At 65.9% G+C, this 14383-nt stretch overlaps 1 protein-coding gene across 9 annotated transcripts; it reads left to right on the forward strand.

Annotated features, from left to right (window-relative positions):
* Positions 1-1965: 1965 nt before the first annotated feature.
* WNK4 (WNK lysine deficient protein kinase 4) lies at positions 1966-14323 on the forward strand. 9 transcript variants are annotated; one of them, XM_080633686.1, is made up of 20 exons: positions 1966-2546; positions 7662-7834; positions 8211-8431; positions 8513-8670; positions 9191-9279; positions 9355-9574; positions 9650-9980; positions 10144-10274; positions 10345-10412; positions 10501-10642; positions 10714-10830; positions 10903-11049; positions 11316-11373; positions 11505-11651; positions 11783-12369; positions 12583-12679; positions 12766-13180; positions 13286-13488; positions 13592-13689; positions 13765-14323. In XM_080633686.1, the coding sequence occupies exons 1-20, from the start codon at positions 2088-2090 to the stop codon at positions 13765-13767; spliced, it is 3864 nt and encodes a 1287-aa protein (XP_080489812.1). In that variant the 5' UTR covers positions 1966-2087; the 3' UTR covers positions 13768-14323. The 9 variants fall into 9 exon arrangements, with proteins under 9 accessions (XP_080489812.1, XP_080489808.1, XP_080489809.1 ...); XM_080633682.1 differs by having other exon boundaries at positions 13768-14323; XM_080633683.1 differs by having other exon boundaries at positions 12769-13180; positions 13768-14323.
* Positions 14324-14383: the final 60 nt, after the last annotated feature.

The raw sequence follows: 14383 nt of genomic DNA on the forward strand, positions 1-14383 counted from the left end.
AGAGGGGGTTTATTTCACGTGGCCGGTTTGGAGCAAGGGTTGTTTCAGTTTGATAAATGTGTATGTTAGGATGGATGTGCAGGTGGGTTCCAGTTGTAATTGTGGGCTAAGGAAACCCTCCGGAGTTATCAAGTTATCTGCCTGGGGTTAAAGCTGCGACTGAGGTTTGGGTGATGTCTCGTCCCTGAACCCATGTGTCAGGGCAAGGAGGAGGCTGCGAGCTCCAGGGCATGGGGTGCTGAAGCCAACCCTGACACAAGCCATGGGGCTCTGCAGAGCTCTCATCCATTCAGACCCTTCCCAAGATGTACACCCTGTGCCTCACAGCCCGAGCTGTGCATCCCCCATCTGTGTTCGACCCGTCCTGCACCCCCTGTGATCTCACCCCAAGCTCTGGAATCAGAACGGACAATTCCTGGCAGGGCTTGCTGGAGCAAGGAGCTGAGTAGGGCTTTGATTCACGATCTAATCCTGAGGAGGGTGATTACGCAGTCCCCTGTTCTCTTCCTGGCAGCCAAATGCAAGCAAGAAATGGGCTCCGTTGCCTGATTGCAGCGGTTCCTCAAAGCAGAGGCCAGTGCTGGCACCTGCAGCCCAGAAATGTCACCCTGATAAGAGGGGAGCTGTGGGCACCATCACAGCTCTGCAACGGGCACCTGACTGCCCAGCGGGAGCCGTTTGATTCCAGGCCAAGCTGGCTCCAGCTTGGTGTTGCAGGAGGGGTGGGAGGGCAGCAGTCAGAGCAAACATCTCCTGAATTTCCTTTCCTGCCTTCAGTGGCCTCACTGGGACCGGGACACTCCTCTCTGATCTGTGGCATCTTGTTTTGCTTGATACAGGGACAGGAGCCTACCAGAGCCCAAGCTACCATCCCTGCCTGGCTCTGTGTCTCTTGCTGAGGAGCTGGGGCTCCCTGCCAGCCAGGGCTGTGTCCCGGTACTGGGCAGCATGGGATCCCGGTAGGGACCCTTGAGTGGCAGTAACCGCAGGGGCTGGGGCAGCATTTGGGCTGGCCATGACTAGGAGCCATGTGTTGCTCAGAGCTGTGTGGGTTGGTCCTCCCTCTTGTCAGACATGGGAGTTCGTGGGGCTGCAGCTGCACTGTGTATCCAGCAGCCCTGGAATCCCAGACTGGTTTGGGTAGGAAGTGACCTTAAAGCTCATCCAGTTCCAACCCCCTGCCATTAGAGCAGGTTGCTGGCTTTGAATCACTTTGTGTCACCCTGCATGTGCCAGGTCAGCGTTTGGGGGGGCATGGCTGTGCTCTGTGTCCATCCCTTCCTTCACGTTTCCAGTATCGCTGAGTAGAAACAATCTGACCTTAGGGAAAAGAAATTAGCGCCAGACTCAATTGCTTTGTGTTTTGTGTAAACAGCCTCACCGGGTAGAACAACCTCCTCCTTTCACCTGGAGAGACAACAAGCTCTTGTCCCGGCTTTGGCTCGCACAACGCTGACACACACGTTCGGATCTTCCTATTCGCACGACCCTAATGTCAGGGTGGGGAGCAGTGGGGCGCAGGATGGGGCTGCTCCGGGACGCGCTGCTCCGGAACCCCGAGTCAGAGCCCCGAGGAAATGTCTAAACCAGGCGCTTTCCTGCGCCCCGGCTTCGACTGCGCCGCCTCCCAAGGGGCTTCGGTTCAGCGGCCCCGGACCCCCCCGGGGCGGAGACGGGAAGGGGCCTCCGAGCCCCCGATGCCAGCGCCACGGCAGCGCTGTCCCGGAGCCCTGGGAGGAGCCGGGCAGCGGCCCCCGGCCGGGGGAGCACCGGGAGGGGGGATGCCCCTCGTCCCCGCGGGCCGGGCTGCTCGGAGCCCGTCCCGCACCGCTGCCCGTGCCTGGTGGCGGGGCCGGTGCCCGGTGGCGGGGCCGGTGCCCGGTGGCGGGGCCGGTGGCGCAGCGCAGGCGGGAGGCTGTGGCCGCGTGGGGGCGGGCCCGGGCGGGGCGGGGGAGGTGCCGCCGGGCTGGGCCGGGGCCGGGGCCGGTGCCCGGGCCGGTGCTCGTCGGTCGCTCGTGGCTGCGGGACCGCGGCGGCACCGGGTGCGGAGCTGAGAGGGAGCGGTCGCCCCGGGCCGGGCTGAGCCGATGCTTGCGGCAGAACCCGCCGGAGCCATGTCCCAGCCCGAGGCAGAGCGGGCGGGAGGCGACTCCGCGCCGGAGCCAGAGCCGGAGCCGGGGCCGGGGCCGGGGCTCCCCGGGCGGGCCCCGCACCGCAACCGGCGGCTCTCGGGACGCGACTCCCGCCGCGCCTCCTCCCGCTTCAACCGGCGGAGCTCGGCCGAGCTGGAGCTGCTGGGCTACCCGGCACCGGGCGAGGGGCGCGGGGGGTCGCCGCCGCCGCCGCTGCTGCCACCGCCGGTCGCTGCCGGGCGCCGGGAGCCGGAGGAGACGGAGAGCGAGGAGGTGGAGACCCGCGCGGTCGCCACCTCCCCCGACGGCCGGTTCCTCAAGTTTGACATCGAGATCGGCCGCGGCTCCTTCAAGACCGTCTACAAGGGGCTGGACACGGAGACCACAGTGGAGGTGGCCTGGTGCGAGCTGCAGGTACGGCCGCTCTGCCCGCACCCTGTCCTGTCAAGTTCCCCATCATGGGCAGCGCCCCCCCGGCCCCCAGCACCTCTGCCCGCCGCTGCCGTGCGGGATCTTTCCGGGAGGGACCCGAGGTCCCCCGTTGGTGCCAGGCACGTCGGTGCAGTCGGGCTGCAGCGGCAGAGCGGGGCAAGGCGCTGCACTGGGCCCAGTCTCCCCTCACTTTCCCTCACCCTTCCCTGGAGCCTCAGGGGCTCTTGGCCCGGGCCTAGGCTCCCCGGGTAACACGCTGCTCCTGGCCCTCCTGCCCATCACATGCTGTTTGCCATCTGCCTTCCTGCTGCCTGTGCTATGGAGCACACCGGAGCCATGGAGCACCTGCACTCCTGGTGCCAGTCCCAGCTCCGAGGGTTTACAGGTGGATCCAGGACCTGCTGCAGGGACTGAGCACCGCTGCCTTTTCACTGCCCACCAGCCTGCAGCTTTCCCTTTGGAAGGGCAGCAAGGGCAGGAGCCCTCTCCGGTGCTGTGCCTGTGCCAGCGCTGGAGGTTTGCTTCGATAGCCCTCAGTGTGCGCAGGGGCACGTGCTGCAGCGAGCCTGGGGCTGGGCGTCCGTCGGGAGCGACCTTGCTGTGCTCTGGCTGCTTGACCTTGGCTGAAGTGGTGTCGGTGGGCACCCGCGTGTGGTTTCTGTGGTGCTGCCAGGGGCTCTCTGCGGGCAGCACCAGGGCTGGTGGTTTTCCAGGTCTCTGAGCATGCCCCCAGCTCCTCCTGCTGCCCTGCTCCTCCATCCCCTTTGCTGCCCTGCAGCCCTGCGGCAGGATGCTGACAGCACGGCGCTGGTGGCAGCAGTGAAGGTGTTGCCTCCGCAATGCCTGCTCCCACTTGTTGCTTTTGATGGGCCTGGTCTTGTCCATGGAGCTGTGCAGGGAGAGCCATGCCATGGAGCTCCCCTTTCCCCATGGAGCCCCTGGGGAGGGGCTTTGGCGAGGTCCAAAGTCTCCAACAGGCTCCTGATGCTGGGGTGGCTGCTGGGAGGTCCAAGTCCTTGTCAACACAGAAAAACGTGTCTTGCGAGTTTGTTGCCTTGTTCCGAGAACCCTGGTGCAGCTGCAGGCGGGTGCCGGGCTGGGCCCAGCACTGCAAGATCCTGCGATAGCGGTGGGTGATGCTGGAGGGGCTGCGTGTGAAAGGTGAGGTCTTGGGCCTATGCCTGCCTCTGGGTTGCACAATTGCTTCAGCCGGCTCCGTGTTCCCTCCCTTGTGCAGCTCTGCCCAAATGCTCCTGAGCTCCATTTGAGTCCTCTGGCAGGGAAGGACTCTCCTTGGCGAGCCAAGGACCTTCCCGGGATGGATGAGCTCTGCCCAGTGCTTCCCACCAGCTGGCTCTATGGGTCTTAGTCCCTTACCCAGATGTGCCCCAGCTCCCTGCCCTCCTGCTGCTCATTCCTGTGACCGGGCTGTGGGACCCCTGTCCCCATATTGCTGGGTCAGAGCAGATCCTGCGTGTCCACTGGGGCTGGATGTGGCCCTGGTTCTTGTTGTGCAGCCCAGGGCAGTGCCAATGGGCACACAAAGCTCTGTTTGCCAAAGGGCTGGTCACGGAGCAGGCAGGGGCAGCTCTGGCATCTTGCGAGAGGACGAGGCTGCACCATCCCTGGTGGAGGGAATGGAGCTGGGAAGCAGAAACAGCTGCTGTGCCCGAGCCCAGCGGGCATGTGCCAGTGCCACTGCCTGCCCTGAGCCTGCCGGGCTGCAGCGGGATGTGTGCTCGAGAGGCTGAGCACTGGCCGGGGATCATCCCATGAGCATCCCACAGTGCCTGGCAGACCTGGATCCTTGGGCCACCACCATCACCTCCCAGGGGAGCCGCAGCCTGGCTGTACACATGAGCCCCTCAAGGGGCAGCCCCGGTGCTTGCCCCTGCTCCATCCCTCTGCCACAGCCCTTTCCCTTCCCCATCCCCTGACTGCTCTTTATCCAGTGTCTGTTGTCCCAAAATCCACGTCCCACAAGGGTCTGAGAGCACAGAAAAGGACTTTCAGCAGTTTGTTGTTTTTTCAGCAATCATGCAAAGAATCAGACACTGTGACACAAATACGGGATTTGGAACCGCAAATAAAACTGGTTGTGGTTCTGCCCTTTTAAAAATAGCTTTGTCCTGGGTCTTTCACAGTTCTCCTTTTATTGCCTTTCAATTCTAAATGAATACCTGACCTCAGCCCTGACCTGTTCCGGTCCAGAGAGCCTTGTCCAGCTGCTCTGATGGCTCCTGATCCCAAATCCCAGCTCTCTGTTCCATCCTTGCCCTGCCCTTCCCTCCCGGGTGCATGGTGGTGACCTGGAGGATGTTTCTGCCTGTCCTCTGCCTTCCTGTGGGACCCCTCTGGGGACCTGCCCGTCCCTGTCCCCCTGTGCTGCTGCCCCCAGTCCTGAAGGCAGCATCTGTCTTTGCCTCCTGCCTGCATCCCGCAGCCCCGCAGTGACCTGTTTGTGCTTTCCAGCTTTAGCCTGGGGACTATTTCTGTTGATAGGTGCTGCGGGCAGCGGGAAGGAGGAAGCAGGGAGGAAGCTGGAGGCCCGGAGCAGGATCGAGCTGTAAATACCTGCCTATGAGCAGTTTTCCTGTGGGTCCCGTTGGGCTCCCTGGGTGCTGCTGTGCCCCCAGCTCCTGCACCCAGGGGCTGTGGGCACCTTCCCAAAGCCCTGCACCTCCTCAAACCTTGTCCATCGCTCACCAGCCTGTCCTGCCTGTGCTGTGCTTGGGAATCGTGCGACTGAGCCTGGCCAGGCCCTGGAACAGTGCCTGAGAGCTCTGCTGCTCCATGGGATGAACTGAGCAGGGTGACAGGATTTGCTCAATGGGGTCCTGTGGGTTTGAGAGCATGAGTGTGTGCTCACGAGTATGCACAAGGTCTCTGCTCAGCATGCTGTGGTGGTGGCAGTGGTGATGCACAGGCACCCGCTGGGGTGCTGTGGCCGCAGGGAGGGTGCTGGGCTGTCTCCAGTGCTCTGTGCCCCGCCAGAGCATCACCGTGACCGTCCCTCCAGAGCCTAAATTCCCCCTTCCCAGGCACAGCTCTCAGCCCCTCACAGGCTGAGAGAGCCCCTGCCTGGGTCACCCCGGAGCCGGGGCACTGCGGGCGGTGCAGACCCCGAGGACAGCGCTGGTGCTTCCCCGCTGCGGGCAGAGCCTCCTGCCGCAGAGCCCAGAGCAGAGCCGAGAGCAGAGCCGGGAGCAGAGCCGGGAGCAGAGCCGGGAGCAGAGCCGGGAGCCGTCCTTGGCCGTGCCCGGCGCTCCCTCCTCCCGCTGTTGGCCGTGACGGGCTCCCCAGCAGCCAGCTCCTGGCGCACGGGATGGGGCTGGACCGCTGCCACCCAGCTCCTCACCCGTCCCCAGCGTCCTCCCCTGCCCTGCCCGAGGTGCTGCTGAGGGAGGACGCGGCGTCCCCGTGCGGGGCTGGCAGCGCTGCCCTGTCCTCCCGGCGCCTGCCCGGGGCTGAGCAGCTCCTTTGCCCGGGCTGGGGCCGGGCCGGGCCGCTCTGCCCGCTCCAGCGCTCGGTGGGTGCTCGGCAGGATGCCGGGGAACGGGACCCGCTGCTTTTGTTGTGCGGGAGGAACGGAGCCGGGTGAGCCCGGCGGCCCTGGCACAGGCTTGGGGACAAGCGCAGGTCCCCCAGGCTTGTCTCGAGGCACCCGGGCTGGTGGTGGCACCGCGGGGCCGCGCTGGCACAGCCGCTCCAAGCGGAGCCCCCTCTTGCCAAGCTGGCAGAGCCGTGGCTGATGGGACTCCCTCCCTGCCTCCGTTTGTAGCCCCTGTTGGCTTCCCCGTGCCCTCGCAGGGTTGTGGGGTGCAGCGAACCCCCAGGCTCCTTGTGGGGATGGGGCCGGGGTGTGAGGGCAACCACGGCGCTGGGCAGGGCCGCCCCTGTGCCCTTGGGCCATGCGCAGGCTTTGGTTGCTGTTTTCCTCCTCGGGTATGAAAGGTCCCATTCATCCGCTGCAGCAGGGCTCAGGTTCTCATCTGGGCTGAGCCGGGTCCCTGAGCGTGTGTTAAAAGCAGAGGGGATTATGGAGCGGCTCCAGCCCGGGCGCGGGGCCGCTGTGATGCAATGAAGATGTTGGGAAAGCTGCTTGTGCTGATGGAGGCGGCCACCCGCCAAGGAGCTGAGCTCGGCACTGGCAGCAGTGGTGGTGGCAGCGCCGTGGCTGCCAGCAGCATCTTGTTGGGTTTCCTTGGCCCCACAGCTCCACAGGATTGGATGGGGGTCCTGGTTGGGGGGCCCCTGCTCCGCAGTGGCTCGGCCCTTTGGGGTCCCTGGCTGTGGTGTTTGTTGCTGTCCCTGGTCCGGGTCCCTCTCCTGCCCCTGCGCTGCCTGGAGCTCAGTGTTTGCAGCTCTCTGGGCTTGGGCAGGACCTGGCTCCTGCTGGGTCTGGCTGGTGGCTCCCCCCTTATGGGGCCGTGTCCCTCGGGAAGAGGGGTCCATGTCCTCCCTGCTGGCCCCAGCCCCAGCTCCGCTCAGTGCCCTCGGCTTCAGTTTCCACTTTAATTAACTTGAGCCGGAGGAACATGGAAAAACCTGAGCAGGAGCCTCCCCCTCCTGCTCTCCCCAACAAAGGCCTCATTGAGGCTGGCCCAACACCCGGTGCCCAGCACTGGGAGCTGGTGGTGCCCCGGTGAGGGGCTGTGCTGGGGAGCAGCCATTGCAGAGCCCCTGCACATCCCCTTGGCTGAGTGGCTGCAGCGAGGGCTCCCCATCCCTTGGTGGGGGATAAGAACAATGGGGATGGGGAGAGGCGGCCCCCACACAGGGCACCTTTCACAGCACCTGCCATGGGAGGCCTTGGCCATCCTTCCCCAGCCTGGGGGGAGCAGCTCCACGCAGAGCAGGGCTGGGGTGTGGAGGCCGGCTCGATGGAGTGAGACCATGGTCAGGGACGGCTCCAGCCCCACATGAGCCTCTGTGCGGGGGTACAGCAGGTCTGATCCCAGCTCTGCACTGGGGCCACAACAGCCCCTGGTACCTATGTAGGGATGAGGGCATCTGGGTCTCTTATAAGGCAGGGCATCCCCCTGTGCTCACCAGGGACCACGATGACCCCATCACCTCTCCCCATTGCTCCCACAGACGCGGAAGCTGTCGAAGACAGAACGGCAGCGGTTCAGCGAGGAGGTGGAGATGCTGAAGGGGCTGCAGCATCCCAACATTGTCCGCTTCTATGACTCCTGGAAGTCATCCATCAAAGGCCAGCTCTGCATCGTGCTGATCACAGAGCTCATGACATCCGGCACCCTGAAAACGTGAGCAGGGACCCAGTGCCAGGTCGGGGTGTGAGGGGAGGGAACGGGGTCCTTGCAGTGATGGAAGACACGGGTGCTGAGGTGGGACAACTGGCTGTGGTGGGCTCAGGTGGGATATGGACACCCAGGAGCTTCCCTGGCACTACCCAGCGTGGGGATGGGGTGGCCCCAGGCACCCCGGCAGCGCTGGATGGTTCCTGGCACCGATGCTCGGAGCTCGGCTTCTCCTGGGCTGTGTTTTCTGTGCTGTGTTTGCAGAGCCCAGCCAAGATGCTCTTTGCTGCTGGCCCTGCCTCAGCTGCTGTATCCGGCTGGGCTCAGCATGGCAGCGGGATGAGGGTGAGCTGGGGCTGAGCCCCCTTGTGTCCACCAACAGGTATCTGAAGCGGTTCAAGGAGATGAAGCTGAAGGTGCTGCAGCGCTGGAGCCGGCAGATCCTCAAGGGGCTGCACTTCCTGCACACCCGCTCGCCCCCCATCATCCACCGTGACCTCAAGTGCGACAACATCTTCATCACGGGTCCCACCGGCTCGGTCAAGATCGGGGACCTGGGTCTGGCCACGCTGAAGCGAGCCTCTTTCGCCAAGAGTGTCATCGGTGGGGTGCTGGTGGCACAGGGCTGGCGGCTGCCACAATGGGGCAGTGATGGGGGTCACTGAGCCCTGCTCCTGCCTCCAGGTACCCCCGAGTTCATGGCGCCGGAGATGTATGAAGAGAAGTACGATGAGGCAGTGGATGTCTATGCCTTCGGGATGTGCATGCTGGAGATGGCTACCTCGGAGTACCCCTACTCCGAGTGCCAGAACGCCGCCCAGATCTACCGCAAGGTCACCTCGGTGAGCGGCCCTGAGCTGGGGTGATGCTGCTGCTGGTGCTGAGCCGGGTGAAGGGGTCGGGGCAGGCTGGTCGGATGGAGCTGTTTGGCTTTGCTGCTCCCCGAAATGTGTCACTGTGCAGGTCCTGCAGCAGCTAAAACCAGTCTGGGTGGTGAGACGGGGCTGGGGGGTCGATGGCTTGGCCAGGCCCCATGTCCCTCGCCCTGCACCAGACACTGCCAGCACGTTAATGGGGTGGAACGGGCGCAGGTTTGCTCAGCCACCTCTTGCCTGGGGCACCGTGGCTGCCCCGCATGGTGCTGGCTGGCTCCTGCTCACTGGGGTGGAAACCCGGCACCCCGGGGCACGCAGGCTGGTGGGGCCATGGGCTGAGAGCCCTGTCCCCACATGTCCCTGCTGCCAGTGGGGCTGTGCCTGGTAGCACCATGGCTCTGCAGAGCCTGGGTTCAGCCCTGGGCCCTGGAAACCCAGCACCGTGGCAGGGTCCAGCACAGGAGATGCTGATGCACTTCAACCCCAGGGCCTGAAGCCCAGCAGCTTCTACAAGGTGAAGGTGCCGGAGCTGAAGGAGATCATCGAGGGCTGCATCCGCATGGATAAGGACGAGAGGTAGCAGGGGACCAGGGGCCTGGGTGGAAGAGCCCCCCCAGCCTCCGGCCCCACGCTGAGCTGTGCTCCCCACAGGTACACCATCCAGGACCTGCTGGAGCACTCCTTCTTCCAGGAGGACACGGGGGTGCACGTGGAGCTGGCGGAGGAGGATGATGGCGTCAAGTCTGGGCTCAAGCTCTGGCTGCGCATGGACGACACGAAGAAGCTGCACGGCAAGTACAAGGACAACAACGCCATCGAGTTCCTCTTTGAGCTCTACAAGGATGTGGCAGAGGAGGTGGCCCAGGAGATGGTGGGTTCAAGGACGGAGGAGCCCTGGTCACTGCAGGGTCCCTGCACCCCAATGTGACAAAGCCCTCCCGTACAGGTGGTCCTGGGCTTCATCTGTGAGGCTGACTACAAGCTGGTGGCCAAGGCGGTGCGGGACCGAGTGGTCGCCATCAAGCGCAAGCGGGAGAAGCTGAAGCGCTCCAGGGAGATGCCATCGCCTGCGGAGCCGGAGCAACCACCGGGGGTCCTGCGGATGCTGGAGGAGCTCAAGTCCCCGCTGCCGCCCGGAGCCCCCGTGCCCCCCCTGCTCACACCCGGCTCCGGGGAGTCCATCTTCAGCAGCACCTTCCCCCCCGAGCCCGAGGAGCCCGAGGCCGACCAGCACCAGCACTTCACCTACCAGCACACCAGCTACTCCTCAGCCACGTGTGAGTGGGGCAGCAGCGTGGGCTGGGGTGGGGGGACCACAGGGGGTGACCTGGGGTGGGAGGCAGGCGGAGGGTCCCTCTCCACCTCCAGCTGTGCCGTGAGCCGAGCCCCACAGCCCATGGGGGGCCGTGCTCCGGCCGTGCTCACGCGATGCTCCTGCAGCCGACGGCGAGACCGACGGGTACCTGAGCTCCTCCGGCTTCCTGGACTCCCCGGACCTGGCGCATCGCAGCTTTCCGGCGGGGGACCCCTCGAGCCCGCCGCCCGCCCGCCCTGCGCGCTGCTTCCCCACGGTGAGCGGGGCCCCGCGGCGCTGGGGTCGCGGCGGGCGCGGCACCGGCTGACGCCGTCCTCTCCCCGCAGAGCATCGCGGTGCAGCTGCCCCCCGAGCGCCTGCCCTCGGCCAGCGGCTTCTCCTCCCCGGTGGACAGGTGAGGGCGCGGGGCCGGCGGCGCGGGGCGGGCGGCAGCGGAGGCTGCGAACGGCGGAGCTGATGCTCCCCCTCGGGGCTTCCTGCAGCTACGCCTCTGATGTGGCGTCGGGCATGAGCGACGGCTGCGAGGGGCTGTCGGCCGGCGAGCAGAGCTCCAAGCTGCCGGCCAAGCGGGCTGCGGGGAAGCTGCTGCGGCGCAGAGCCCGCTCCAGGCTCCGCATCACCAACGTGAGTGCCGCGGGCACGGGGCGGGTGGGCAGGAGGCTGACCCCGGGCTGAGCCGGCCGTGCTGCCCACAGATCTCGGACAAGAACGACCGGGTGGTGGAGTGCCAGCTGCAGACCTACAACAACAAGATGGTGACCTTCAAGTTCGACCTGGACGGGGACAACCCAGAGGAGATTGCAGCCGTCATGGTGACTGTGGGGCAGGGTGAGGGCAGGAGTGCGCCTGGCCGAGCTGGGTGCTGATCACTCCTCTGCCTGCAGGTCCACAACGAGTTCATCCTCAAGTCGGAGCGGGACGGGTTCATCCACCGTATCCGGGACATCATCCACCGTGTGGAGACGCTGCTCCATAAGGATGGGAGCAGCGCTGCGGAGCTGCCCCAGAGCCCTGAGATGGAGCGCAGCCCCGTGAGTGCCCAGGGCAGGCACTGGCACCGAGTATAGCTGTGGGTGCTGCTGGCCCCAGGGAGCCCAGCGGGAGAGGGCCAGGGTGCAGAGCCCTCCAGCCATGGGTAGGAGCCGCCCCATGCCTGCGGCTCCAGGTCACTTCCCTGCTCCTGCAATGGGCTGTGGTGTACCCTGCCCAGCGCTGGGGCTGGGGAGGGTGCTCACGGGAGCTTGTGTCAGCCTGTGTGGGGCCCCTGCCCCAGCGCTGTCTCACTGCATCTCCTCAGCAGATGGACCTGCCGCTGCAGGAGCTGTCGCGCTCCATCTCCTCGTCCTCTGTCAGTGGTAGGTCTCTGCCTTGTGCAGGCGCTTCTCATCCCTCCCCAGGTCCCATGCAGCGTGGGTAATGGCCCTGGCCAAGCCCATGGGGCACATCCTGCCCTGGCTGAGTGCCCGCTGTCACCCCTGTACTGCAGACCTGGGCTGCACCAGCCCCAGCCTCTCAGTCCAGTCCCCGGTCCTGCCGTTGCTGAGCAGCTCCCCATCGGAGAACAACCTCGGCAGCCCCGTGGAGGCGCCGGCAGCCGGTGAGCTGCAGCCAGCGCTGCTGGGCTCCCCTGCAGGTACCAGCCTGGCACGTCCGTCCTGGTGCCTGGGCCCGTGCCCTCGGCAGCTCGGGGCTCCAAGGTGCCAGGGCAGGGACAGGAGGGGGCCTGTGGGGGCCGGGGTGCTCCTGATGCTCTTCTCTCTGCAGGCTCCGTGCAGACCTGGCCCCTTGTCTCGGTGGCTCCCTCCTGGCTGACAGCACCACCGGTGCTCCCACAGAGCCCCCCAGGCACCCCAGGCGGGCCCGTCCCCCCTGCCCTGCCCCAGCCCCTCCTGTCCCCACTGCTGCTCCCCACATCCCCTGTCCCCAGCGAGCCCAGCAGCCCCTTGAGCCCCCCCGTGACCAGCACATCCTGGTCCCCCACCACCCCCTTCCTTTCTCTGGCCAATGTCTTCTCTCTGGCAGTGATGAGCGTGGCGCACACACTGCTGCCCGGCGTCTCCTCCATCGCCAGCTCCGGTGGACACTTGTACCCACCGCTGCTGCCGCGGCCACAGAGCCTGGTCCTGGGATCCCCGCGCTTTGTCTACCCCGACCCCGCCAGCATGGCCAAGCCAGCACCAGCCTCCAGCGGGACCCTGGTGTCAGCAGGGGCTGATGTCCCCGCTGTCAGGGGGCCCGTGCCGTTCCCTTCCCCGGCACCAGCCCCGCCGTGCCCCGCAGGCAGCAGTGCTGGGGGGAGTCCTCTGCCATCGCTGAGCACATCCATGCCGGGGAGCCCAGAGGGCAGCGCGGTGAGTGCTGGGGTGGCAACAGCTCCTCAGGTGGGGCTCAGCTCCGCGGATACGGGTTATCACTGCAGATCCTGCCCTGGGATGGGGTGGGGAGCCCCTGGGATGCAGGGGGGGCTGAGCAGGCAGTGGGTCTCAGGGCATGGGAACAGCAGTGGGGGCCAGGAGACACAGGGGACCCGGGTGGGGTGGTTGACAGTGTCTGAGTGCCTGCAGGTGCTGCCTGGCTCCCCCAAGCCCAGCCACTCACTCATCATCTCGGAGTCACCAGCCCCTGGCGTGCCCAAGGCCCAGCTCTCCCCCATCAATGAAGGTGAGGTGGGGAAGGGCCGAGGCTGCGCTGTGAGACCCCTGACAGCCCTCGTGCCCTGAACCCCACCAACTGCCCCCTGTCCTCAGCAGAGACCAAGCCCCAGATCCTCGGCCGGTTCCAGGTGACACCAATCAAGGACCTGGCAGCGATGTCTCCGGTGCTGGGCAGCAGCGAGGGTGAGCAGCACGGCACAGAGCCGGCGGCCAGCGGCTCCCCCTTGCCCGCAGCCCCCGACACAAGGGGCAGCTCAAGCAGCGACTCGGACTCAGTGGGGGAGATGGCGGAGCAGGACCCTGAGGCTGAGGAGGTGCTGGCTGAGGCGGGCACGGCAGCGGCGAGTGACCGGGAGGGTCCTGGGGAGGACGGTGGTGAGAGCGCGCCGCAGGCGGTGATAAACCAGGTGTGGCTGAGCTACTCCCGCAACTTGTCCTACCTGAGCAGCGACGACACCGAGAGCGAGGATGAGGAGATCTGGGAGGAGCTGCAGAACCTGCGCCAGAAGTGAGCAGAGCTGGGGGGGCTGCACCTGGGAGGCAGCACAGGGGTTGCTTGAGCTTGGCTGGGCGCAGCGCAGGGCTCAGCTGCCAGCTCCTGCCTCCTCCCCAGGCACCTGGCCGAGGTGCAGCTGCTGCAGAGCGCGCAGAAGAAGGAGATCGAGGAGCTGTACCTGCGCATGGGGAAGCAGCCGCCGCTGGGCATCGTGTCCCCCGCTGCCATGCTCTCCAGCCGCCAGCGCCGCCTCTCCAAGGGCAGCTTCAACCCCTCCCGCCGCAACAGCCTGCAGCGCCTGGAGCTGGCGCAGCCCCAAGGTGCCGACCCCTCCTCTGCTCGACTCCCAGGACCCTGCGGGATGGGGACCGCGGGGCTGCGGCACCGCTGGTGCCGGCGCTCAGGGCTGCCGTGTCCCCGCAGGCATCATGCGCCGTAACTCGCTGAGCGGCAGCAGCACGGGCTCGCAGGAGCAGCGGCTCAGCAAAGGGGTGACCTTCGCCGATGACTTCAGCCGCATGGTAAGGGCTCGGGGCCGGTGCTGCCCCTGGCTGCCCCGCGGTGCTCCCGCTGCTCACCGCTGCTTCTCTCCCCAGTAGCCGGCTGGCCAGGAGTGACCTCATGAACTACCTCAACCAAGTGCCTGCTGCCCCGGGGTGGGGGACAGCCCCCTCCGTGCCTCCCGGGAGGGCAGCACCAGCCCTGAGAGCAGCCAGCGCCGTGGGGCCGAGCCAGCCGGGTGCCCGCAGCCCCTCACCTCCAGCCCTCTATATCTGTCCTCCCATCTCCCCCCTCCTTGTGCCCCCTGGACCCCTCCCTGCCATTCCCAGTCTGTTTCTCCAGCCCAACCCCAACTGCAGGACACGTGCAAGGCGCTGCAACCCCTCATGGACCCCCCGCAGGCAGAACCACCCCCCGCAGTGATCTCAATCCATCCCAGCTCTGCCCCGGGGCTGTGCCAGCCCTGCTCTGTGTGGGATGATGTGTGGGGCTGGACCCACGGCTGCCCTGCTTGCTGCCTCCCTCAGCTCATCCTGCACAGCGGAGCCAGAAGGAGCTTCCCTCGGCTCTGTAATGTGACCAGGACCAGCAGTGGGTGCACTCAGTTATGAACTGATGCCTGGAAAGTGTTTCATAAATACAAATTCAATACAACTCGGGTCTGTTTGTGTCTGTCTGGCGGGACTCGTGGCCTTGCGCAAACCGAGCTAAGAT

Source organism: Psittacula echo (assembly GCF_963264785.1).
Source record: "Psittacula echo genome assembly, chromosome: 23".
NCBI lineage: Eukaryota > Metazoa > Chordata > Aves > Psittaciformes > Psittacidae > Psittacula > Psittacula echo.